General features: G+C 38.9%; 1 protein-coding gene and 2 non-coding genes across 3 annotated transcripts; 1 reads left to right on the top strand and 2 right to left on the bottom strand.

The window, feature by feature from the left end:
* Positions 1-6,596: 6,596 nt before the first annotated feature.
* LOC127536866 (CD5 antigen-like) lies at positions 6,597-17,373 on the top strand. The gene is made up of 8 exons (XM_051958239.1): positions 6,597-6,642; positions 7,844-7,968; positions 8,053-8,122; positions 8,876-9,154; positions 11,096-11,389; positions 11,465-11,761; positions 12,368-12,661; positions 16,293-17,373. Exons 1-8 carry the CDS (start codon positions 6,597-6,599, stop codon positions 16,382-16,384), a joined length of 1,497 nt encoding a protein of 498 aa, XP_051814199.1. The 3' UTR covers positions 16,385-17,373.
* Positions 17,374-20,101: 2,728 nt separating this feature from the next.
* On the bottom strand, positions 20,102-20,265 carry LOC127536939 (U1 spliceosomal RNA). The gene has a single exon (XR_007946191.1). It is a non-coding gene; the product is annotated as a U1 spliceosomal RNA (small nuclear RNA).
* Positions 20,266-23,016: 2,751 nt separating this feature from the next.
* On the bottom strand, positions 23,017-23,089 carry trnak-uuu (transfer RNA lysine (anticodon UUU)). The gene has a single exon. It is a non-coding gene; the product is annotated as a tRNA-Lys (tRNA).
* Positions 23,090-26,555: the final 3,466 nt, after the last annotated feature.

Raw genomic sequence — 26,555 nt, 5'->3', positions numbered from 1 at the left:
TAATAGTAATGCGACTACTATCTTACTATCTATCTGCTTATCTGTCTGTCTTGTAAAGTGTCTTTGAGTGTCCTAAAAAGCGCTATATAAATTTGATGTATCAATATTATTACTACTACTAGTAGTAGTGGTAATACACCAACTACTGCTGCTGATACTGTCACTGCTACTACAACTTGTAATGCTGATACTACTTCTACGACTCTACAGCTACTTATACTACTACTGCTGCTGCTGCTGCTGCTTATACTTATCGTATTTCGTACTTGTACAACTATACTACAGCTACGAATAGTCGTCTGGTATTTGGTTATCCAGCTGTTAGCTCGTGTTCGTGTTTTGCTAGTGGCTAACTAGCTAGCTCTCATAGACTGGAAACTCTCAACAAGATTTAATAATGAAAAAAGAGCCAAAAACTATTATTACCTGTGGAAAGTTATTCCAGGTTTCCTTGTCTTGATCGTCCGACGTAGTGTGCAACTGTATGCAGCACAATCAGCCGGCATTCTTGTTTTAGTTTTCGTGCCATTGACATCAATGGAAAACACTGAAACTTTGCTCCCCACTAGCTTAGTGTCTCCGTAGGCACGCCCATAGATGGGCATGCCGCTCAGAGGGGCGTGGCCTATGCATTCTTCATATCTATGATCGTCACTTCCCTTTCTCTGCAGAGGAAGGTTTTATCACATCAGCAGATTTAAAAACTGTTATCAGCACATTTTGTTTGGAGTTCACTTATTTATTCTTTTAGAACCCACAACTAGGTTCTTAAAAATTATTTTTCCTGTTTCAGACCTGGCGACTTTTGCAATTCCAACCTCAAAAATCGCCTGAGCAGCCACTTCAAAGGTTCAATATGTGCAGACTCAACAGAACATTTGGATGACAAGGACAGAAAAGTTTCCACGTATTTAAATTCCAATTCTTAATTATTAACCAGTAAAAATGGAAAAAGGAGCAAACAAGTGTCTTCATGTGGTCCCACAAACTTCCTGTATGTGTATGTATGTACAGGACTGTCTCAGAAAATTAGAATATTGTGATAAAGTTCTTTATTTTCTGAAATGCAATTAAAAAAACAAAAATGTCATACATTCTGGATTCATTACAAATCAACTGAAATATTTCAAGCCTTTTATTATTTTAATATTGCTGATTATGGCTTACAGCTTAAGAAAACTCAAAAATCATATCCCAAAATATTAGAATATCATGAAAAAGTATACTAGTAGGCTATTTAACTAATCACTTGAATCGTCTAAATAACTCGAAACACCTGCAAGTGTTTCCTGAGCCTTGAAAAACACTCAGCTTGGTTCAGTAAACTAAACACAAGTATGGGGAAGACTGCTGATCTGACTGCTGTCCAGAGGACCATCATTGACACCCTCCATTAGGAGGGTAAGACACAAAAAGAAATTTCTCAAAGAGCAGGCTGTTCACAGAGTGCAGTTTCAAAGCACATTCACAAAAAGTCTGTTGGAAGGGAGAAATGTGGCAGGAAACGCTGCACAACCAAGAGAGATGACCGCAGGCTTAACAGCATTGTGAAGAAGAGCCGCTTCCAGAATTTGGGGGAGCTTCAAAGACAGTGGACTGAAGCTGGAGTCCAGGTATCAAAAGCCACTGTTCACAGACGTGTCCGGGAAATGGGCTACAATAGCCGTATTCCCATGGTCAAGCCACTTCTGAACTCAAGACAACGGAAAAAGCGTCTGACTTGGGCTATGGAAAAGAAGCACTGGACAGTTGAAGAGTGGTCCAAAGTCCTCTTTTCAGACGAAAGCAAGTTTTGTATTTCATTTAGAAGTCAAGGCGCCAGAGTCTGGAGAAAGGCCGGAGAGAAGCAAAATCCAAGTTGCTTGAAATCCAGTGTGAAGTTCCCACAGTCAGCGATGGTTTGGGGTGCCATGTCAGCTGCTGGTGTTGGTCCACGGTGTCTCATCAAGTCCAGAGTAAATGCAGCTGTGTACCAAGAGATTTTAGAGCACGACATGCTTCCTTCTGCTGAAAAGCTCTATGGAGATGATGATTTCATTTTCCAGCATGATCTGGCACCTGCCCACAGTGCCAAAACCACCAGTAACTGGTGTACTGACCATGGCATTACTGTCCTCGATTGGCCTGCCAATTCCCCTGACCTGAACCCCATTGAGAATTTGTGGGGTATTGTCAAGAAGAAGCTGAAAGACACCAGACCCAACAATGCAAATGAGCTAAAGGCCGCTATTGAAGCATCCTGGGCATCCATAACACCTCAGCAATGCCACAGGCTGATTGCCTCCATGCCACGCCGCATTGATGCAGTAATTCGTGCAAAAGGATTCCCAACCAAGTACTGAGTGCATTAATGGACATTTTCAAATGTTTGATTTTGTTTTGCTGTTATAATTTTGTTTTTTTTACTTGGTCTGAGGAAATATTCTAATATTTTGAGATATGATTTTTGAGTTTTCTTAAGCTGTAAGCCATAATCAGCAATATTAAAATAATAAAAGGCTTGAAATATTTCAGTTGATTTGTAATGAATCCAGAATGTATGACATTTTTGTTTTTTTAATTGCATTTCAGAAAATAAAGAACTTTATCACAATATTCTAATTTTCTGAGACAGTCCTGTATATATCCTAAAAAATAGTCTTTGCTCTACATTTTAACAATTGCTGAGATCACCAACACCAGCAGAACCTGATGTGTAGTCAGTATCATAAGCTATTTGAAATTGTATCATCTAATTGTAATATGTCTTGTATCATGTGTATAATAATCAGTGCACATGTAAACAAGATTAGTCTTTTTTTATCTCCAATATTTCTTCAGACAACACATCTATCTAGCTATCTATCGATCTATGGTGTGAGGAGAAAATTAATCTGATAATCCCAAAGTGGTTAAATTTTCAGTGTTACACCAGCAAAACAGGAAGGGCAAAAAGATTGGGACATCACTCGAAAAGTAACTCAGCCATATACATAAGTGTTGTTAATATTGTACTTCCATATGGAGAAATTCAAATACCTTAGAAATCCCACCAAGTATAGAAATTAGCAATATTGTACAGAATTATTCTATACGTAGGTAAATAGTGATACTGCAGAGATTCCTCCATGAGTAGAAAATACTGATTTTGCACACAATCTTGTACATGTAGAGAGAGAAAAATACAGTATATTGGCTTTACAAAGTATTAATACCACACATATTTGAATATACTGATCCTGCAGCAGAGTGAAATTAGTCAGTTTTTAGTCTGTTGGGAGCAGAGTTGGTAGTAAAGTCTGACAGCAGCAGGAAGGAAGGACCCGCAGTAACTCTCCATCAAACCCTGAAGGACCAGACAGCGTCCTGCAGGAAGTGGGACGGGTTCTTTAACAGAGAAGATGACTTCAAACTTAATAAATATAAATGTAAAAAAATCTGAGCAATACACAACAGCAGCATGCTCTTCAAGCAAGCTAACATTAGCTTAAATTAGGCCAATAAAGCACATAAATCTAGCTGTTCACATTAATTCTCAAATACTGGTAAAGGTCACTTAAAATAAAATGCTGTGGTAACTAGTAACATACACATGGCAGTAAATTATTAATACTGATAGAAAAAGTGACTGGTTGAGATTCCACAGTAAATACAGACAATTGTGTTCTTTACTGTTACTGTAAACAATCCTGTCTTCTGATTGGCTTAGAGTCTACAGTGACCGAAGACAATCCTGTGTTCTGATTGGTTTAAAGTGACCGTACACAATCCTGTGTTCTGATTGGCTTAGAGTGACTGTAGACAATCATGTGTTCTGATTGGTTTAGAGTCTACGGCGACTGCAGACAATCACGTGTTCTGATTGGTTTAGAGTGACTGTAGACAATCATGTGTTCCGATTGGCTTAGAGTCTATAGTGACTGTAGACAATCCTGTGTTCTGATTGGCCTAAAGTCTATAGTGACGGTAGACAATCCTGTGTTCTGATTGGTTTAAATAATACAACGATTAGAGACTTTCCACGACTGACTTTAGACGACCAATCGGATCACAGAGGTCGACTTTAGCCAACCAACCACATGTCTAAATGGATACAGTGGATGGAAGAGTTATCTAAAATTACAGATTGTATTTGTTGCACCTACTGTGACTCAAACTGTACAAAAAGGCCACTCACAAAGAGCATTATTTAGGATTATTTATAGGAATGAACCAGTATGTATGAATATGCGATTCATGCTTTCCTCAGAAAAGAGCCAAAGGTATGAGATCACACGGAGTCTTAAAGAGGTTTGTTTCTTACACCCCACACATCTTCTTTGTGTCAAGTATCCCTCCTGATACAAAGGAGACTTGGATGAGAGACAAATTTTCATACAGCAGATGTTTGAAATATGCAGAACAACATGTCTAGTATCAGCTGTAAAATGCAGAACTTCCTTAACATTTTTTATTCCCTTCAACATATAATGATAGTCAAAAACGACATAAATGAAGAACTCTACAATACACAAAAACAAGTTAAAAAAAATGCAAAAGTTTGTTATTGTGGTGTAGATATGTTCACACAGGGCTGCACAGTGGTTGTAGGTGTTAGCACTTTCACCTTGCAGCAAGAAGATCCCTGGTTCAAATCCCAGGCTGGGCCCGGGATCTTTCTGCATGGAGTCTGCATGTTCTCCCTGTACATGCGTGGGTTTTCTCCGGGTACTCCGGCTTCCTCCCACAGTCCAAAAATATGCTGAGGTTAATTGGTTACTCTAAATTGCCCGTGAGTGTGATTGTGTGTCTGTATATGTAGCCCTGTGACAGACTGGTGACCTGTCCAGGGTGTCCCCTGCCTTCACCCGAGTCAGCTGGGATAGGCTCCAGCACCCCCCATGACCCTAGTGAGGATAAAGCGGTGTATAGAGGATGGATGGATGGACATGTTCAGGTAAGTTGTAAAACCTCGACTGTGGTACTTAAATGTAGATATCAATTAAATCATAACCCAAACTGGAGAATAACTGAAACTAAACAAACTAAACAGCAACTTTCAAAGAAGATGAAACATATTTTTTGAAGAAATACACAAACACAGGACTCTCTTCTGTTACTGTATACGAATAAAAACAGAAAGGTGGTCATGTTGAAAGATGACAGTCTAATCATACAGTTTTAATCAGTTATTCTTGGATGGAATTCAGTCCTCAAAGTCTTGACGGTCATAGTACATTAACTATGAACTTCAAAGTGTTTGTTGCGGAGTTGCTTGAATAGTAGCGCAATTTCACAAATAAATACTTTACGAAGTGCTACTCAGACAGGTGAACCCAGTAACACTGATATCAGAAAAAACAAGGATGTAACTAAACTGGAAAACCCCATAAACCGAACACTTCAGGGGAAAAAGCACAATAAATGCATATTTAGCATCCAGCTCTTTAACACCACCGGCTGTCATGAACCACATCTATAAATTTTAGTTGTCAGAGATGTAGGAGCAACATTCTGTACCAGTAACTGTCTGCTATCTAAGACTACAGTTTTAACTTCCTGAAACCTTTGTGTTCTGCCAAACGAGGATTAGGGGATTCTTAATTACTTCAAATAAGATTTTTTTCCTGTTAGGACAGTACACACTACACAAAGGCAGAAGTATACCATCTGTTGTGTTTTGTAATATTAATTTTGTGTAGGTAATGACAAAAACACTGCCATTCTACAGGCTCTACTCTCCTAAATCAGTGGAATCAGATGTTAATAACTGTGAGATTCGTCATGAGGCCCACAACTATGTATTTTATTAACACAACCTTAATTACTATCGATGCACTTTTTCAGGTGAAGAATTGCTTTCAGAGTTTTACTCTGTTGGAGCTACTTTGTCCTAAGCATGTTGTTTTTGTCCGTTTCGAGCACGTCCAGAAATCCAAGAGACTTCCTTTGATTCATTTCAGTCTGACATAAATTGGGCTGCACTTCCTGTTGAGCAGATTCTATCAACAAACCTTCCTCTCAGTCTTTTGGGAGGGTGAAGTCAGGCTGCAGACTCCTCTGTCCAGAAGTAATGTGACAGTTAAATGTATGTGTTATAAAATTAAAGAATAAAATAGAATAGAATCACTTTATTGATTTAAATGTTGGCTGTTAAAACAAACTTGTAAATGATGTCCACATTAGAAAAAAGTTTATATAATCTGTAATTTAAAAAAAAAAAAGGTAAATAACTGGAACTGTTGTTTTACAAATGACACAAAATATTCAGTAAAATCCAGAAAAACACATGAAATGTATGTTTTATTATTTCACAGATACAGCAAAAGTAAAAAATTTATGGTATGAATTTAAACGTTGACTGTAAAAAAAGTTCTAGTCTCTGTTTATCTATTTTAGAAATTGTTTATAAAAAATTAATTGAAAAATGTGAACAGGACAGTATTTTCTGAGATTTCACTATTTTTGCTGTTTAACATGTTATATGAAATTAAAACCTTCACTGTTTATTTCTGCAGGTTTTTGCAGCAGGATCTTTGCTGTAAAATGTTTCTTTAAAGCGGCAGCAGGAGGCTGAACCACCTCCGGTCTGATAAAGACGTTAAAGGATGAAATAAGCTCATTGTGCAGCCGCTGACATGGACCTCAGAGCTCTGACGCTGTTTCTGTGTTTCTGCAGCTCAGGTAGGACCTTATTTACTGACAGACACATTTAGCGTGTGATTATTTCAGCTCTGAACTGATGCATCGACCACAAATACTCAAATTAATACAGAAAGAAAACCTCACTGGTGTGTTCATGGCTGCAGGTTTTGCAGGAAATATGAGTGTCAAACAATTTAGGGAATTCTGGTTCATTTTTCTGCACCAATTTGCTGCAAAAATGCATTTATTTCTTAAAAACAACACATGACTGTAGATTTTGGAGAAATACCAGCGTCAAACTATTTATTTTCAGCTTTCTGGTTAGTTCACCTGCATCTATTTGTTCATTTTCTGCAATAATTTGCTGTGAAAAAGTCTTTATTTATGGAAAAAAAAAACAGCACATAGCTGCAAGTTTTGTAGAATCTGGGCATAAAATAATACATTTTCAGCATTCTGGTTAATTTTCCTGCATCTATTTGTTCTTTTTCTGCAACAATTTAGCCTGGAAATGTCTTTATGAAAAAACAACACATGGCTGCAGGTTTTGTAGAAAATCAAATAACTAATTTAACACAGTCTAGTTAATTTTTATGCACATATTTGCTTTAAAAATGTGTTTTTTCATGAAAAATACTGAAAAACAATAGAGATTAATTCAAAATACACTGGAATCAGGCATTCTGTGTTACTTTCAAATATTTATTCTTTTGTAAATAAACTTTTTTTTAAAGTCTAATGTTATCTCTGCTTATTTTTATTCACATAAAATAAAAATAGGTAAATTCACTGTCACCTGCCCTTGCCACTAAAATCTTAAAATTTTAATTTATCTCTCCTTTCCATGCAGACTTTTCATATCTCTACAGTTTTTCTATATTTTTTCTGTAAAACACAAATAAATGCACCCTAAATCTAAAAAGAGTCAAAGGATTTACTGCATTTGCCCCTAAAATAAAGGAAAAAAGTAATAAAATAATAAACTTCAGTCAAAAATCTGAGTTTTTGCAAAAGTTAATTCATCACTTTAAAATACTCGACATTCAAATTACAAATTTCTTTTTTCTATTTTTGGATGTATAGCAATAAATGTAATTACTTGACTGATATTTGTCATTATTTGAAATAAAAAGTTTGTATTTTAGTGTTGAACAGTTATTTTACAGATTTTCATTGTTTTGTTAAATTCCTGGGAGTCTTACTTTGAAACCCTCCGCTTCCTGTCCTGCTGTCCCATCAGTGTGTCCAGATGAGTTCCGGCTGGTCGGAGGTCCGAGTCCCTGTTCTGGCAGACTGGAGCAGCAGCGTCAGTCGGACTGGGAACCAGTGAGGGACCAGAACTGGAACCTGACGGCAGCAGATCAGGTCTGCAGGAGGATCAGCTGTGGTTCTGTGGTTTCATTCAGGAGAACTTGAGACTACAAACCTACAGACAATGTGGTCAACAAGGTAAAATCTGATGTCAGAGCTGATGGAACTCCAGAACCGCCCCCCTTCAGTGTGGAGATCACCTGCTCAGGTAAGGAGAAACCACTAATAATAATAATAATGATAATAATAATAATAAATCAAAAATCCAAATAGAAGAATGAAGTCTGAATATAAAGCAGCTGTTTTTGAAATTAACATTTTTCAGTCCGTAAAATACAAAATATTTTCAATGACAAATATCTGTTAAAAATGTGTACAGTAAAAATAACATTTTAAAGGAATAAGTAATTATTATTATATCATAAATAATAACTGTATTTTTTCTTGCTTGTTGTTTTTACAAGTTAAAAATGTTTTTTCTCAATCTTTAAATACATACTTTTGTTTTTTAAATAGTGCCAAATATGTGGAAAATAATGAAATTATTTGCTTATTTATGATTATATTATTATTAACTATGCCAATAACAACATTATTAACAAAATATAACAAAGATCCTAATAGAAGAATTAAGTTTGAATGTGAAGCAGCTGTTTTTGAATTTTTTAAATATATTTCAGTCCTTAAAATACTAAAATAATGGCAGATATCTGTTAAAATAAATGTATACAGTAAGAATAATGATTTAAAGGAATAAATTATTCAATATTTACATTTTTAATCAACTTCAAAACTACTTTTTAAAATCACTTTTCAATCTTTAAAATACTTCCTTTTTTAAAATTTCAAATGGTGCCAAATATGTACAATGGCAGGAGGAAACATCTCCAGCAGCACAGTTTAAATTTAAAATCCTGGTTGTGTTTGTTTACACTGCGCTGCTGTTTCCACCCACATCCAGGTAGAGTCCGGTTGGTTGAAGGATCCGGCCGGTGTGACGGCACTGTGGAGGTGAGAAACAGGAAAGAATGGAGACCAGTGAACGAGCCGGACTGGGACCTGGTGGCTGCCAGCGGAGTGTGCAGAGAGCTGGACTGTGGATCTCCAGTTTCAACCAGAAGAAGAGAGACGGGTCCAAAAGACACCTGGGGACTCGAATCTAACTGCAGTGCCTCATCTCTGATTGAATGTTTCACAAAACATCAAACCTCCTCTGGTGTCATAGAGGTCACCTGTTCAGGTAAAACCATCGAGAGTCAACTTTACAGTGTGTTGGTAAAACATGTACCCAGCACAATAGAACAGGGAAAACAGTGTTTAGTGTACTTAAAACTGTACATTAACAGTTTTAGTGCACAGTTTAACACACCCAGTGGTTGTGGGTTGTGGAACCTGACGTGGAACCTCACTGGTGGAGAAGGAACCTGAGCTGGTGAGTGAGGTGGAACGGTACCGGATAGATATAGTCGGGTTCACCTCTACAGTTTTCTGGAACCAGAGTCCTGGAGAGGGGCTGGACTCTCTTTTTACAGAGTTGCTCAGGATGAGAGGCACTGGGTGGGTGTGGAGATCCTCATGAGCTCATGAGTGTTGCTTTGTTGGAGTTCTACCTGGAGAACCAGAGGGTCGACTCTCAGAAAACTGACTGTTGTTGCTTTTGATGCACCGAACAGCAGCTCAGAATACTCGACCTTCTTGATGTCTCTGGGTGGTTCCTGTAAGGGGTTCTGCCTGGGGACTCCATAGTTCTCCTGGAGGACTTGAACTTCTCATGTCATAATGGAGACACTGTGTGCAAGACCAGGGTGGTGGTTCCCATTTTTAGAAAGGGGGATCGGAGGCTGAGCTTCAACTATCGGGGTATCACACTGCTCAGCCTTCCAGAAATAGTTTAGTCCAGGGAGCTGGAAGGGAGGTTCCGATCGATTGTCAAACCTCAGATTCAGGAGCAATGATTCCATCCTGTTCGTGGAACAGTGGACCAGCTCTTCATCCTTGTAGAGATGCTGAGGGGGTCGTGGGAGTTTGACCAGCCAGTCCCATGTGTTTTGTGGACTAGAGAAAATTCTATGACCGTGTCCTCTGAGGGGCTCTATGAGGGGTACTGAGGGTGTATTTTATGAAGCTAATTGCTTGAATATAATATTTTAATGTTTGTTATTGTTATCTGTCCGTTTTGTTTACTTTGACGTTTGCTCCTGCCTCTCTTGGCCAGGTCTCTCTTGTGAAAGAGGTCTCGACCTCAGTGGGTCTTTTCTCCGGGTTAAATAAAGGTTAAATAAAGGGAGTATGGGGTACCGGCTGACGTGAGCCATCCAGTCCCTGTACGACCAAAATGAACGCTGTGTTCAGTATTCTTGGCACAAAGTCAGACATGTTTCCTGTGGGTTTGGACTCCACCAGGGCTGTCCTTTATCTCCCATCATGTTTGTGGTCTTCATGGACAGGATCTCAAGGCCCAGCTGAGGTGGGTTGGGCGTCCAGTTTGGGACCTCAGGATCTGCTTTATGCAGATGAATTCGTACTTTTGGCTTCATCAGACCTTCAGCAGCTCTGGAGCAGTTTGCAGCTGAGTGTGAAGTGACTGGGATGTGAGTCAGCTCCTCCAAGTCCGACACCATAGTTCTCAGTTAGAAACCGGTCGATTGTTTCCTCCCAGTTTGGGGGAGAGGAGCTGCCCCAAGTGAAGGACTTTAAGTATCCATATAAAACCCTTCTCTTTTGAAATATTGATAAGTGCAGTTGAGACAGACAGAAAGGAGGGAGAAGACCTGCAGCAAAGGGTGATGAGCGGGAATCGAACCCTGGCTGCTGTGCCAGGGAAGCCCCTGTACATAGGTCACTTAAACCATTGAGCTATATGGGTTCCCTTTCTTTTTTTGCATCCCAAATTTCCGACTCTCCACGTCTAGAAAACACTTCTCCCAGCATTAAACACCTGCACAGTCAACATGTAAATGAATATTTTTATTTTGTGACTTTACAAGCTTTCATTTGTAATTTAAAAAAACAGGGAAAAATAATATAATTTTAAAAAGACATCTCAGATAAAAACTGTTAAAATGCTGTAATTTTTACCGTGTGAATCAGCACTGAGCACTGATGTTATGGAGCAGAATCAGTAGTTTGGATGCAATATGTCCAAATGTTGAACCTTCTGATCTTCTGTCTCCTCCTGCAGACTCTGTGAGGCTGGAGAACGAGACTCACCTGTGTTCAGGTAGACTGCAGGTGAAGAGGAACCAGGTGTGGTCCTCAGTGTGTTCAGATGGATTTGACCTGCAGGATGCTGAGGTGGTCTGCAGGGAGCTGGGCTGTGGTTCTCCTTCAGGGTTTGAGCAGGAACTCTATGGAGAAGCTCCAGAGTGGATCCCAGAGTTCCGGTGTGGAGGCAATGAGTCTGCTCTGCTGCACTGTGAGCGCTCAGATAGAGACACCTGCTCACCTGAAACCACTGTCATACTCACCTGCTCAGGTAAAGCTGCAGCCTTCATTTCAGTTTTTCTTCTTTTTTCAAGTCACTTTCCGTAATCAGTCCATTTCTTTCTAGACCCTGATGATGTTCGGTTGGTGGGAGGAGCTAACCGTTGTGATGGTCGACTGGAGATGAAACATGACGGAGTCTGGAGAGCGATGAAAATCCAAAACCCCGAACGGAACCTGAACTTGGCGGCTCTGATCTGTGGACGGCTGGACTGTGGTCCTGCAGTCTCTGCAGTAAACAGACCAGAATATCCACAGGAAGACGCCTGGTGGATCAGGTCCGGCTGCCCTTATTCTACACTGAAGCAATATGTGACAGTGAATAATGAACAGACCTCTGACAGCTTGGAAGTCACCTGTTCAGGTAACACCAATAATCACAGCAGCAGTAGATTCCATTAGACATAAATGTCAGGTTCCACAGGGATCCTGAGAGAACAGAACTTTTCAGGTCCAGACTCTAATCCTCAGTTGGATTCAGGTCTGGACTCCAAAACTTCCTCCTTGTTGTCTTTAAATCATTTCTGAGTATCTTTGACTGTTTGCTTCGACTCATGGTCTGGATGGAAAACTGATCTTCTCCCAGTCTCGGTTCTCTTCAGACTGCTTCAGGTTTTCCTCTAGGATATCTCTAGACTTTGCTGCATTCATTTACCCTCTACCTTTACAAGCCTTCCAGGACCTGCTGCTGAAGAACATCATGATGCTGCCACCACCATGCTTCACATTATGACGCTGCCTCCAGTTTTAATTGGAGCTTTTTCCAACAGAGTTTTCCTCTTTGTCTCCATAAAGCTTTGACTGGTGAAGAACAGACAACAATTGTTGGATGAACAGTCTCTAACATCTCAGCTACTGAAACTTGTAACTCCTTCAAAGGAGTCATAGGAGTCTTGGTGGAGCAGAATCAGTAGTTTGGATGGAATTTGTCCAAATATTGAACCTTCTGATCTTCTATCTCCTCCTGCAGAATCTGTGAAGCTGATGGGCGGGACTCACTGGTGTTCAGGAAGACTGCAGGTGAAGAGGAACCAGGTGTGGTCCTCAGTGTGTTCAGATGGATTTGACCTGCAGGATGCTGAGGTGGTCTGCAGGGAGCTGGGCTGTGGTTCTCCTTCAGGGTTTAAGGAGGAACTCTATGGAGAAGCTCCAGAGTGGATCCCAGAGTTCCGGTGTGGAGGCCATGAGTCTGCTCTGCTGCACTGTGAGCGCTCAGATAGAGACACCTGCTCACCTGAAACCACTGTCACACTCACCTGCTCAGGTAAAGCTGCAGCTGGTAGAAGGTGGAGCATTCTGTCTGCAAAGACTGTCTGTTGTCTAAGATGTTAACAGGAAGCAGGAACATTTTCTGAACATGTTCTGAAGATGTTGTTGAGGGAATACATTCCAGAATCCATACGTTTCCACAACGTTCCAGTGTTCCTTGAAAACAAAGAAAGAGCATTCTCAGTGCAACATTCAGTTTGAAGAACGTTCAGTCTAACAATGTTTTCAAAGAAAAATTCAGAAATTGTTTCTGAGACGTTATCAACACCTCAGACAACAGAACATTTTTTGAAAAATGTTATATGAACAAAGGTGGAACATTTTTCCGGCAATGTTCTGAAGATGTTGTTGACACGTGGACAAAATTGTTGGTACCTTCAGTTAACGAAAGAAAAGCCCACAATGCTCACAGAAATAATTTGAATCGGACAAAAGTAATAATAATAAAAAAATAGATGAAAATTAACCAATGAAAATCAGACATTGCTTCTGAATTGTGGTTCAACAGAATTTTTTTTAGAAAATAAACTCATGAAACAGGCCTGGACAAAAATGATGGAACCTTTAACTTAATATTTTGTTGAACAATCTTTTGAGGCAATCACTGCAATCAAACTATTTCTGTAACTGTCAATGAGACTTGTGTTCCTCTCAGCAGGTATTTTGGTCCACTCCTCATGAGCAGACAGCTCCAGTTGTCTCAGCTTTGAAGGGTTCCTTCTCCAGATGTTTCAGCTCCTTCCACAGATGTTCAATAGGATTTAGATCAGGGCTCATAGAAGGACACCTTAAAACAGTCCAATGTTTTCCTCTTAGCCATTCTTGGCCATTTTTAGCTGTGTGTTTTGGCTCATTATCCTGTTACAGACACATGACCTGTGACTGAGACCAAGCTTTCTGACACTGGGCAGCATATTTCTCTCTAGCATACCTTGATAGTCATGAGAGTTTATTGTACCTGCACAGATTACAGACAACCTGTTCCAGACGCAGCAAAGCAGCCCCAGAACATAAGAGCCTCCTCCATGCTTCACAGTAGGGGCAGTGTTCTTTTCTTCATATGCTTCATTTTTGCGTCTGTGAACATGGAGCTGATGTGCCTTACCAAAAAGTTCCAGTGTTGTCTCGTCTGTCCATAGGACATTCTCCCGGAAGCTTTGTGGATTGTCAACATGCAGTTTGGCAAATTCCAGTTTGGCTTTTTATGATTTGTTTTCAACAATGGTGTCCTCCTTGGTCGTCTCCCATGAAGTCCACTTTGGCTCAAATGATGACGAATGGCGCCATCAGACACTGATGTACCGACTGACCGGAGCCCGACAAAATGGTGCAGACTGAACATAATAGTGCAGACTTCCTGAGCTTGACCTCAGCGTCTGATCAGTGGAATTCACGAAAAAAAACACAAAAGAGAGTTGGTAGGCCGTAAAAACACGTTATCTTCACAAAAATAAATCCAAACCCTCAAAGGACAGTATACTTTTAGGTAATTAATATCATTTAGTTTTTTTTAACAAAACTTTATTTTCATATCAGTTTGTTCCACAGAAATACTAACAATTAAAAAAAAGATTGGTATCTAGAATATTACAGGACACATCTGAAACCATGTCACGTTCAAATACACAAGTCAGGGATGTATTCTTGGAGGAAAAAAATCTAACTGATTGAAAAAAGAAAAGCAAAGACATTTCAGAGGGTAGTAAGTGTAAATAATAACAGAAATACCCCATTAAGGTTAATCCTCCTTGTTATCACATTGTCTTTCATATACAGAAACAAAAGCAGAAAAAAGGGAAACACTGAAGTATCTGATAACTTGTGTATTATCCTTCACTAAAGAATCTGGTACCACCAACAGAACTATATATACCATAGAACTGTGAGGAAGGTGTATATTTGAGTTAAAACATAGGATATATCATATGAAATCTACGTTTCTGGGAGCTATATATGCAGTCCACTTAAACCATACACTGACAAACACGTCTAGACGAAATATGAAATACTCAGCAGATTTTAAGGAGGACACGTTTTTAAAAAGGGATCCAAACAATTAAAATTTAGCAAGAAATTTCACTTAATTGGCAGTTGACTGAGAGATACAATAATTATATTTTTAAAACTAGCATTGAATTTAACAAACAAAGCATTGTTTTAATTAAGGCAGAATCATAATATACAATATTCATTTAATCTATGAAGAGCACATTTAAAGTATATTTAATATCAGTAATAAAAGAATAATGAGTTAATAAACAGCAGTACAACGATACAACATACTGAATGTGATAACTGCAGTATGAATACTGTTGTTGTGGAAAGTCTGGATGAGCTGCAGCAAAAACAGTCACCATGCAACAGAATTTGTCATAGTTATTTATTAAGGAATAAAAGCAGTAACATGGAATAATAAAGAAGAGAAATACAGAGTGAATATCTGAGCTGAAAGGGCAGAGCTCCTACACCAGAAGTCTGACTCCGACAAAAACATTCAACACAGACGTATAAGAGTATCTGTCCTTCACACAGCACAGCTTTACTTTTCTTTCAAACACAACACAGACTCTCCAGCCAAGGACTTTTCACAGTCCCTGTTCACTCGTCGCACCGCCGGCTGCTCATAGACGGCAATGTTATTTGTGCAGCTTGAAACAACGCGACTTTTGATAAAACTGGCATTGTAGCACATTGTCTAGCTAACAACGACTTGAAAGAGGCATCGTTTGTTTTGACAACGTATATCTCATGAGTTATTGATGCCGGAAGTCCAAATCTGTGAATATCTTTCCAACTTCACCCAACTGACGTTTACTCATTTTAACATTATAAACATTTCGAGAGAGACTGTCTTGAACATTTTCGCTGTTTCCATTTGCGCAGTAAAGCTGTTATTAACCTGCTAAACCGTGAAAAAAAACTGCTTCATCTTGTCATTAAGCAGTGAAAACGACCACTTTTATGTAGTGACAGCTGCTGTAAAACCAAATTAGCTTGTTTGCTGTTTTTAATTGAGTCCAAGCCAGATTTTATCAGTCCAGCTCTAGATGACGATAACAAACTCCAGCCAGCATATTAATTAATCCTTCATTAGAAGGTAAAGGCATGCTGAAATGATCTGTCTACTATGTTAAACAGCAACAACTTTGCTTGTGAATGTTTAATGCTAATAGTTTTACAGGTTTAATGATGTGAATAAAGTTGCAGGTTTCTGAACTGGTCCCAGTTTAAATCAGAGGTGTATTAATGCTGGATTCCACTCAGAGCTCCTGCTGTTGTTCTACTGGTTATCTGTCACAGTTTTAAGAACCTTTATGGACCTCATTCATCAGTTATTCCACCTGTGGCCAGTCCACATGTCTGCTGTGAAAAAGGTTAAACCGTTAAAGTACATTTTCCTCACAGTTAATATTTTCATTATCACGTTTTTGTGATTCTGAGATCTGTTACAGTAAACGCTTTCTATTGTCACAAACCAGGGGTTTGAATTCCAGGAAGTTAGTTTTAAACAAAGAACAATCTGCCCCCTTCAAATGCCTCTGTTGTTGCCACATACTATTCATTTTGAAGAGAAAGGACATATTCTGAACTAATAATTCTTCTTTCCACTGTCACCCTACTTTCAGTTGGACGTGCCTTTGATCCAGAAGTGTCTTCTACTCCTGGAGGGTTTCCAACCAGAGGAGTACAACAACCCTACACAGAACGTGTATATTAATTTTACTGGCAAGTTAGGGGTTCACATCCACTTCTACTTGTAACACACCATCAGTACCATGTCGGTAGAACATCTGGTACCTACATTAAGCTCATCAGACAGTAGATGGCAGTCTTTGTTGACAGTAGTCTAACATGGCTTGCTCTGCTGTAAAATGGTTTATGTAAACTATATTGTTTAAAAATGAACCATTTTCCTAGGCCTTTGCTATGGTCTGTCTCTGCAGGAAAATCTGTTCTTACAGGATGGTGAGCACTTCTATGGTTCACCTTACCATCAAAGGTAAGATAAGATAATCCTTTATTACTCCCCTTGTCCGGGGAAATTTCCCATGTTACAGCAGCATACATCATACAGTAGAGCAACAATAAGCGACAATAAACAACAATATAATGATAATCATAATAACAATCACAATATGTTCAGGAGTGTAGGATGGAAAAAGTGGCTTATGGAATGATGTGAAGTACAAGAAGACTCAAATAGCGCAAGAACTGTGCAGATTATGTGGTAAAGGATGATGTGATAAGAGTCCAGTTTTGTGTTAACATCAGCCAGTGATGCCGATGTTATAAAGGGGAAAGGATGTATTTTTTGTGTACTATTTCAGTGAAGTAGAGGAAGTTTGTAGAGGGCAGGAGAAAGAGCTGAAGAAAGACAATTCAGTCTGGAGCATAGACCGTATATATCTATAATGTATATACAGTCTATAGTCTGCAGGTAGCGCTCACTTCAGGAAGGGCTATAGTGGCATGAAATGTTAAAGCTAAAATACATTTTACCAAACTAAGAAAGAGAAACATTTACAGTTTATCTGATATATCAGTGCTATATCTACTGATGCATATTAATGTCTGTCTCTCAGGAGGTAATGAGATCAGAAGTTTTGTGGCGGGAGTCATAAAGCTAATTTACTTTTGTGTGTTTAACTTTTATTTTTATTGAATGTTATTGTATGAAACAAATATAAATATATATCTGCCTCCAGAGTGGTCCTGTATTGCCTCTTTCCAACTTTTCAAACTGTCCTGTTTGAGATGTAGACACCACAAAGGCCATTACATATGATTCCATTATTATTCTACCTGACAATTACACAATTTGTCCAAATGCAAATCTTAGCAACCAAGTTATTATATATACAAGTACTATTTGGGTGAATTAAACATTTAAAATCTTATGTAGGACATGAAGCAGTACTTTGTGTGGAATAGCTGGTGTGGTCCTGAACAGTGCAGCCTCTAGCTCTGCAGACACACCCTACTCACAGCGCCACTCCTGCTTCTCTGCAGAGGAAGGTTTTATCTCATCAGCATGGATTTAGAAACTGCTGCCAGCACATCTGGATTGAATTAACATCAGTAAAATCACGTTAGTGGATACTGGTTAACCTTTCTGTATCACTGCAGAGATTTGTGTCTTTCCACAATCTCAGATTTTGTTCAGAGTTTATTTTTTTCAGGACCCACAACTATCCATCTATCCATCATCTATACACCACTTTATCCTCATCAGGGTTGCAGGGGGCTGGAGTCTATCCCAGCTGACTTAGGGCGACGACACCCATGACAGGTCACCAGTCTATCGCAGTGCTACATATAGAGACAAACACACTTCCAATCACAGACAATTTAGAGTAACCAATTAACCTCAGCATGTTTTTGGACTGTGGGAGGAAGCCGGAGAACCTGGAGAAAACCCACGCATGCACAGAGAGAACATGCAAACTCCATGCAGAAAGATCCTGGGAAGGCCGGGACGTGAACCAGGGATCTTCTAGCTGCAAGATGAAAGTGCTAACCACTACTCCACTGTGCAGCCCGACCCACTAGGTTCTTTAAAATATTTTTGCCTGAATTATAATTATTTTTCATGTTTCAAACCAGGCAATTTTTATAATTTTAACCTCAAAAATCGCCTGAGCAGCCATTTCAAAGGTTCAATATGTGCAGACTGCTACAGAAATTTTAATGAAGACACAGTCAGTTTCCACAAATTCTTAATTGCTGACCAGCGAAAATGGAAAAAGGAGCAAACAAGTGCGTTCACGTGATCCCACAAACTTCCTGTAAGTGTATATATGTGGATGTCTCCTTACTTCTACTAAAAATACAGTCTTTGGTCAACATTTCAACAATTGCTGACATCACTAATATCAGCAGAATCTCATGTACAGGGGCATTTATGTAAGGCATTTATAATTACATTATTCAATTACATGTTATGTATCATGTCCATGCTAATCAGTGCACATGTAAACAAGATTAATCTTTTTCACTTAAAATAAAACGCTGTGGTAACTAGTAACATACACATGGCAGTATATTATTAATACTGATAGAAAAAGTGACTGGTTGAGATTCCACAGTAAATACAGACAATTGTTTTCTTTACTGTTACTATAAACAATCCTGTCTTCTGATTGGCTTAGAGTCTACAGTGACCGAAGACAATCCTGTGTTCTGATTGGTTTAAAGTGACCGTAAACAATCCTGTGTTCTGATTGGTTTAAAGTGACTGTAGACAATCCTGTGGTCTGATTGGTTAGAGTGACTGTAGACAATCCTGTGGTCTGATTGGTTTAGAGTGACTGCAGACAATCATGTGTTCTGATTGGTTTAGAGTGACTGTAGACAATCCCGTGGTCTGATTGGTTTAGAGTGACTGTAGACAATCATGTGTTCTGATTGGTTTAGAGTGACTGTAGACAATCCCGTGGTCTGATTGGTTTAGAGTGACTGTAGACAATCATGTGTTCTGATTGGTTTAGAGTGACTGTAGACAATCATGTGTTCTGATTGGTTTAGAGTGACTGTAGACAATCCTGTGGTCTGATTGGTTTAGAGTGACTGTAGACAATCCTGTGTTCTGATTGGTTTAGAGTGACTGTAGACAATCCTGTGTTCTGATTGGTTTAAATAATACCACGATTGGAGACTTTCCACCACTGACTTTAGACGACCAATCAGATCACAGAGGTCGACTTTAGCCAACCAACCACATGTCTAAATGGATACAGTGGATGGAAGAGTTATCTAAAATTACAGATTGTATTTGTTGCACCTACTGTGACTCAAACTGTACTAAAAGCCCACTCACAAAGAGCATTATATACAGTGGGTATGGAAAGTATTCAGACCCCTTGAAATTTTTCACTCTCTGTGTCATTGCAGCCATTTGCCAAAAACAAAAAAGCTAAGCGTACAGCCCTGCAGTGTACAATAATATCATGAAACACTGGTGTTTTGTTGCTGCAAATTAAATCAACTAACGTTTGCAAATGCAGCTCTGTGTGTCTTCCTGGACACGTGGTATGTTTTAGACCAACAGGAAGCAGAGAAACGGAAACTGCAAATAGATTACACACAGAAACTGCCAGATTAACAAAACGGAGTGCATGTCTGAAAAGGGCTTTATGAAGTCGTACTGATTTGGGGCTGAGTGAACAAATGCAACACTGTTGTTGTTTATTACCTGCTGATGATTACTGTTGCTCATCTGAATGTTTGGGGTCAACCAGACCGAACCAACTCTTATGTCTTGTAAAAAAAAATGCCTGTTAACACAAGAAACTGTTAATATTTGATTCTCAAAATAATTGAGACCACCAAAAGTACACAACATTTCTTAGACACTAAACAAAGAAATATTACTTAATACCATTTCTTTGTTTCAAAGCTATTTATGAAGTCATTCTCTTTCCATTTAACAAGTTATCAGGGGAGAGCGCGAACGCAGTCCCCCACTACCAGAAATTATGCAGTCGAGATTCCCACATTTGGGGAATTCGCAGGGGTCAGCACAACCGGAGTGCAATGGTTGAGCCTCGCCCTGGGTGAACCACCTTCTTGATCATGGTATCTCCCCTGCCAGGTAAGTATGAATTGTACAGCCGACACATGGCAGCCTCATTCACACACAAACCCAGCTCAATCATGGATATCACGCTCTACTGATTCACTAAACCACAGGCTGCGGAGGGCTCACACTCTATACATCATGTCAATACAAGAAAAGGAAGCTTTGTGGAAAGGTTGGTCAACATTATTCACATTTTGTCTCAAATATACATGACTACATTTACCATCATGCAATGCTGTATTTGCATGTCAAAAGCTAACCTACAAATCACACATTTCATCTATTTACCCGCTCACAAATCACTACCAGCCCACAAGGAAGTTCATCTGTATCAAAGCTAAATGACACTGCCCCCAAAATCTGTTTGATCCACACCTGATCATCAGAAAAAAGAACATAAACACACAAAGGAACGTTTAGCTGCTCACATTATGACCACTTCCTGTTTCTTTCTTCATTGGTCATAGGAAACTGACTGTCTTGCTGCTGCCACCTGCTGCTCTGGAGGCTCAACTGCACTGACTGTTTCATCATAATGTATAGTATAACAATTCAACAGTAGTGCAGCCCCATCACTATCATACGGCCATTCTGTAACCACTTCTATAAAACTAGAACAAAGTAACCTTCATCAAAGGAGGATTTGTTTCAGGACTGTTGTATGAGACTTCATTAACTGTATTAAAGTGTACTGAATAAACTAGGTACTAATTATATACCTTTGAAATGCATTTTCCTCTCCAGAACCTTTGCCACACTTGCAAGTGTCCCCTTGGGGATCAATAAAGTAGTCGTGACGTTTGAATCACTTCAGTGACGTTTGAAGCACTTAACTGCTTCGAATCACCTGATTGGTTCGGTTTGTTATGTGAATCACTTGGCGGGATTGAGTGTGTTCCAGGATAGGAGATCCCATTCGTGTCGTTTATTTGAATGATTTTCCGCAGAGTAGGGGTTGGGTTTGTTGCTACCGTTAGTTGCTTTGACAGTTCGTAGTGTATAGATAGACAGATAGATAGATAGATAGATAGATAGATAGATAGATAGATAGATAGATAGATAGATAGATAGATAGATAGATAGATAGATACTTTATTAATCCTGAGGGAACTAAACATTACACTGATTCTCGATAACAGAAATTGACTTGATGTCATATTCTGGATCTATGTTCAACTAGAACAGCCATCTCTACACCAATGAGTATCAGAACTATTGATCACCACCATTAACATCTTGGGTCAGCAGTGACCTGGCAGTTTCACAACCATTCACACCTCGAGGATCGTCACTCTTAGGTTGTTAACTAGTCATTAGCATGTGAATTAGAGGTGACTGTCTGAGACTCTCTAACAGTCAGTTACAACTGCAGAAATTAAATGTCTTCAAGAACCACATTGCTTTTTATTCAAGTGCTCAGGTTTTCTCTCAAACTAACATCTAAAAGAGTATATCATAGATATTAGCACAAGATAGAACCTGTGTCATAGTTCAGCCCAGTTGAAAATGTGTCTATAGATTCAATGGGAGACGCCAGCGTGTCGTCATTTGCTCTGGTCACGTGGTACAAGACTGCTACTGGTTGGCAAGAACCGGCAGTAACATAACGGCTTGCTACGAGAACGGTATCGGGTTTGAAACAAATACGTAAAGTTATCGCTTTTCATGAATGAAATTGCTCATGTATTTACCACAGTGGTAATAGCGTGTGTAGTTGTTGGTTGTACGAAGCAATTTCACCGAATACCGACGTCAGGAGAGAGAAGATGGCGGTGGCTTCAGCCATCAACAGGAAAAATTGTACCCCAGTAAGCAGCAGAGATCGTGTTTGTGGCTCCCACTTTTCTTCAGGTAAACTATTCAACAGTTTAGCATGTTTAGTATGTCTAACTTTGAGCGTATTTACCAAAAGATATTGATTTAGTGTCGCATCCTTCGCGTGAAGCGATCTCTACACTTTCGGTTTGGTTCAGTGTTGTCATGTGTTACCGATCGCTTTTTAGGCGATGAAAGTATACTAAAGTCGAATGAAGCATATTCAATAACATCTCCTTAAGCCAACAGCCTCCTATTTGTAACCATATTTGTTTCTGTATGCGTCTAGCGATCGTTTTTTAGAATTGTCCTATTTTCGATCACCAATGCTGTGCGTCTGTTACTGTTACATAGAAGCCATACTGGAGACAAAAAATACAGCAACTTCTTGACGTTTCTTTGACATCTTGTTGAAGATTAACAGAAGATATATTATTTTTAATTCATAATTATATATTTTTGGGTGGGTGAACTGCCCAGCGGTGTCAATCAATTAAAAATAAATGTCGGTGAAGGAAATGTCCGGCCAGAATGAAGGATCGTCAACCCGCCCAGTCTTCAAATTGTAGGGATCTGGCAAGGTTTTACTGTTTCCCTGATGTCTCAGCTTACTCACGTATATTTGTCGGGCCTCAGGTGAAAAGGATTGAGCATAATCGGACAATTTCACGAAAGGATAGTTCGCATTGCTATCATCAGCCATTGTTCCTCTGGTTCCTCTTGCCAACCAGCGCCGTAATCACGTGACTTCGTGACGTCACTATTTGTAAACACTGGCGTCTCCCATATGACTGAATTTTTAAATGTCTGTTTGATAGACAGCTTCTACATAGTTAATTGAATATGATGTTCAGTGCAGCCTGTACATCTTGTAGGTTATTGTGTTGAATGTCGGCACAGGTACGAATTTAACTGTCTTGCACAACTTTTACTTTTTGTCAGTTTAAAACATGTCTCGCCTGAACAGGGACTTGAACCCTGGACCCTCAGATTAAAAGTCTGATGCTCTACCGACTGAGCTATCCAGGCTCTGCTAAAGCTGTCTACAAGCCTAATTGTCTACCTCATATGCACAATCAGTGTGCATATTTTTCTCAATTTTGGTTGCACAAATTGTATTTACGACTGATATTTCTATTTTACCTGTATTTACATTGGAAAACTCAGGGCACGCCTTCATGTACAATGATGTTGCTGTAGAAAATATAATTACACTATTGTTGTCCTTGATGTGCATGCCTGTGTTGGAGCCAATGCCCAATTTCAATGGAATGGAAAATTACTTGACTGCATTCAAATTATGATTGACTTTGGTAAGTGATTGTTTCACAGGTCCAGTGTATGCTGCGTGAACAGGTTTTTTCCAGGGCTGAGAAGATAGTCAGCAAAAGAAGAAACCACTTGAGTGGAAAAACTGTTGATAAATTATTTCTAAATAAAAAATCATATCCCTGTATTACTGGGCAGCACAACTGCGGTCTATTAAATTCTATTTTGCAACAAAAGATGTCCCACAGTGGAAAGAAATGGAGTCAGAATGTTTAAGTTTAACTTTGCCCTCATATATATTCGGCCACATTAAGAAATCTAATGAAACAAACTGATAATCCAATTGTTAAAAACATGGTTAAAATCTGGTTTGAAGTGAAGAAATTTATTTGGGAACCTGATGTGCTGTCTCAATATACTCCAATCTGGGGAAACCAACGTTTTGCACCAGGGAAGGCAGATGCTGTATTTCGACAATGGGCATTAAAAGGGTTAGAAAATATTAGAGACCTATATTTGCCCCAATCAGACAGCATAATGTCCTTTGAGAAGGTAAAATGCAAGTATGACATAGACAAAAAATATTTTTTCAAATTTCTTCAGCTTAGAAGCTTTATTAGAACCAGCCAAAACAATGTTTTAACCAGGCCCCCAATATGTAATATAGAAAAAATGACGTATTAAAACAACTTAAACAAAGGGGCTATATCAGAACTATATAATCTGTTAGTGTCAAGTTCAACTGAGACTTGAGATGTAAAAACGAAAAGAGCAGAAAAAAGATCTAAAGATGGACATAACATCAGAGGACTGGGAACTGATTTGCACCAAAGCCCACACTCAATCAATAAATACCCAATTTAAATTGCTACAATACAAATGGTTGTTGAGAACATATTAATTAAGTTAAATTAATTAAGTTTAACAGCAACATCCCAGATTTATGTGTTAAATGTAATGAGGCAAAGGGAACTTTATACCATTGTATGTGGGATTGCCCAAAGGTTAAAAAATTCTGGGGGGAGATTAAACAAACAATAGAAAATATTATTTCTAAAAATATTACAATGAACCCTGCTCACTTTATTTTGGGACTTTATCCAAGGCGACATAAGTACACCAAGAGTGAGCGTATAATAACAGATTCAAGCCTCCTGCATGCTAAAAAATTACTTGCACTCTTTTGGAAAAAACCTTGCATACCAAGATTAGTGGACTGGGTGAGGCAGACCTTTCCTCTAGAAAGAGTGGCATATGTACGAAAAGGGAGACAGGATTCGTTTGAGAAAGCGTGGGGACCCTTTATTGCTTTCGTGAAATCCATGAATTTAACAAATGAAAGTGATGAGGTGGAATAAACAGTTGTGATGTAAACCTCGTGGAACTGCCAGAATGAGAGGAAAGACAGGATTACCTGCTGTTCTGTATAAAGTACTGTATTTAAGCATTTACGTGTATGAGAACATGTTTATTTTATTTTTTCCCATCTTTTTCTCTTCATTTCCTTATTTTATGAGGATCTGTTTAATATGCAAGTACCACATTATGGTTAAAATATTTGCATAACTGAGTAAGTCTTGTAATGTATACTGCAATGCATATATGTATCTGGATGCAAAAACTGTTAATAACATTGTTAAAAAAAATCATATCCAGTTACACAAGCACACCCACTGATCTGTTTTCAAGCACACCCTCTTTACCAATTAACCCAAGACATACGTTGCCAAAATCCATAATATAATCTGTACTTGTACCAGCCTCGTGAAAATTGCATTAGTCTGTATTTATAGAGCACATCTCATGAATGTAGCAGCACCATTTAAATGTTTCATAACACAGAATATCAGTGAAGAGTATATAGGGTTACAGACAGACATGGCAAATAAGAAACAGGCTCTTCAGTAGTTATTGTCATTATTATTACTGGTAATATTATTATTATTGTAGCCACTATAACAGATACAATCATCTAATGTTGTGAAACAGGAATGTGCATGGCGAATCAAATCCAAAACAATCCATGAACCAATCAGTAACATGAATCGATTGCACTTCATTTTATTGACAACTAGATGTCCTATTTGAGCACTGAGTGTCAGTGAAGCGAGTAACGAAGCATGTATTGGATAAAGTGTTGAAGCTTCAACAAAGCCTCAATCAGCCATCACTAGTGATGGTCCTCTGATACCCAAGGCTTCAACACATGCGCGGTAGCTCATGAAGCAATCGTATCGAGCCACTGTGCCGACGCTTGATTTGGTCATGTGACTCGTGACGTTTGAATCACTTCAGTGACGTTTGAAGCACTCAACTGCTTCGAATCACCTGATTGGTTCGGTTTGTTTTGTGAATCACTCGGCGGGATTGAGTGTGTTCCGGGATAGGAGATCCCAGAGTGTCGTTTATTTGACTGATTTTCCGCAGAGTAGGTTGGTTTTGTTGCTGCCGTTCGTTGCTTTGACAGTTAGTAGTGTATAGCTAGATAGCTAGCTAGCTGGCTAGTTAGATAGATAGATAGATAGATAGATAGATAGATAGATAGATAGATAGATAGATAGATAGATAGATAGATAGATAGATCTGCAGCAGGAGCCAATCAGGAAAAGGTCCTGTGTATGGCATAATTTCCATTTGCTGCCTGATATCAAGGTAACTACGACTGTTAAAAAAACGAAAAGAGTGGAAAGAAGATCTAAAGATGGACATAACATCAGAGGACTGGGAACTGATTTGCACCAAAGCCCACACTCAATCAATCAATACCTGATTTAAATTGCTATAATACAAATGGTTGTTGAGAACATATACTACACCATTTAAATTAAATTAATTTAACAGCAACATCCCAGATTTATGTGTTAAATGTAATGAGGCAAACGGAACTTTATACCATTGTATGTGGGATTGCCCAAAGGTTAAAAAAATTCTGGGGGAAGATTTAACAAACAATAGAAAATATTATTTCTAAAAATATTACAATGAACCCTGCTCACTTTATTTTGGGACTTTATCCAAGGTGACATAAGTACACCAAGAGTGAGCGTATAATAATAGATTCAAGCCTCCTGCATTAAAAAACATTACATTACAACATTTTTTTGGAAAAAACTTGCATACCAAGATTAGTAGACTGGGTGAGGCAGATGTTAATAACCTTTCCTCTAGAAAGAGTGACACATGTACGAAAAGGGAGACAGGATTTGCTTGAGAAAGCGTGGGGACC

The sequence above is a fragment of the Acanthochromis polyacanthus genome, chromosome 13, assembly GCF_021347895.1.
Source record: "Acanthochromis polyacanthus isolate Apoly-LR-REF ecotype Palm Island chromosome 13, KAUST_Apoly_ChrSc, whole genome shotgun sequence".
NCBI lineage: Eukaryota > Metazoa > Chordata > Actinopteri > Pomacentridae > Acanthochromis > Acanthochromis polyacanthus.
Note: the sequence above shows the minus strand (reverse complement) of the source record. Positions and strands in the feature narration are given on the sequence as shown.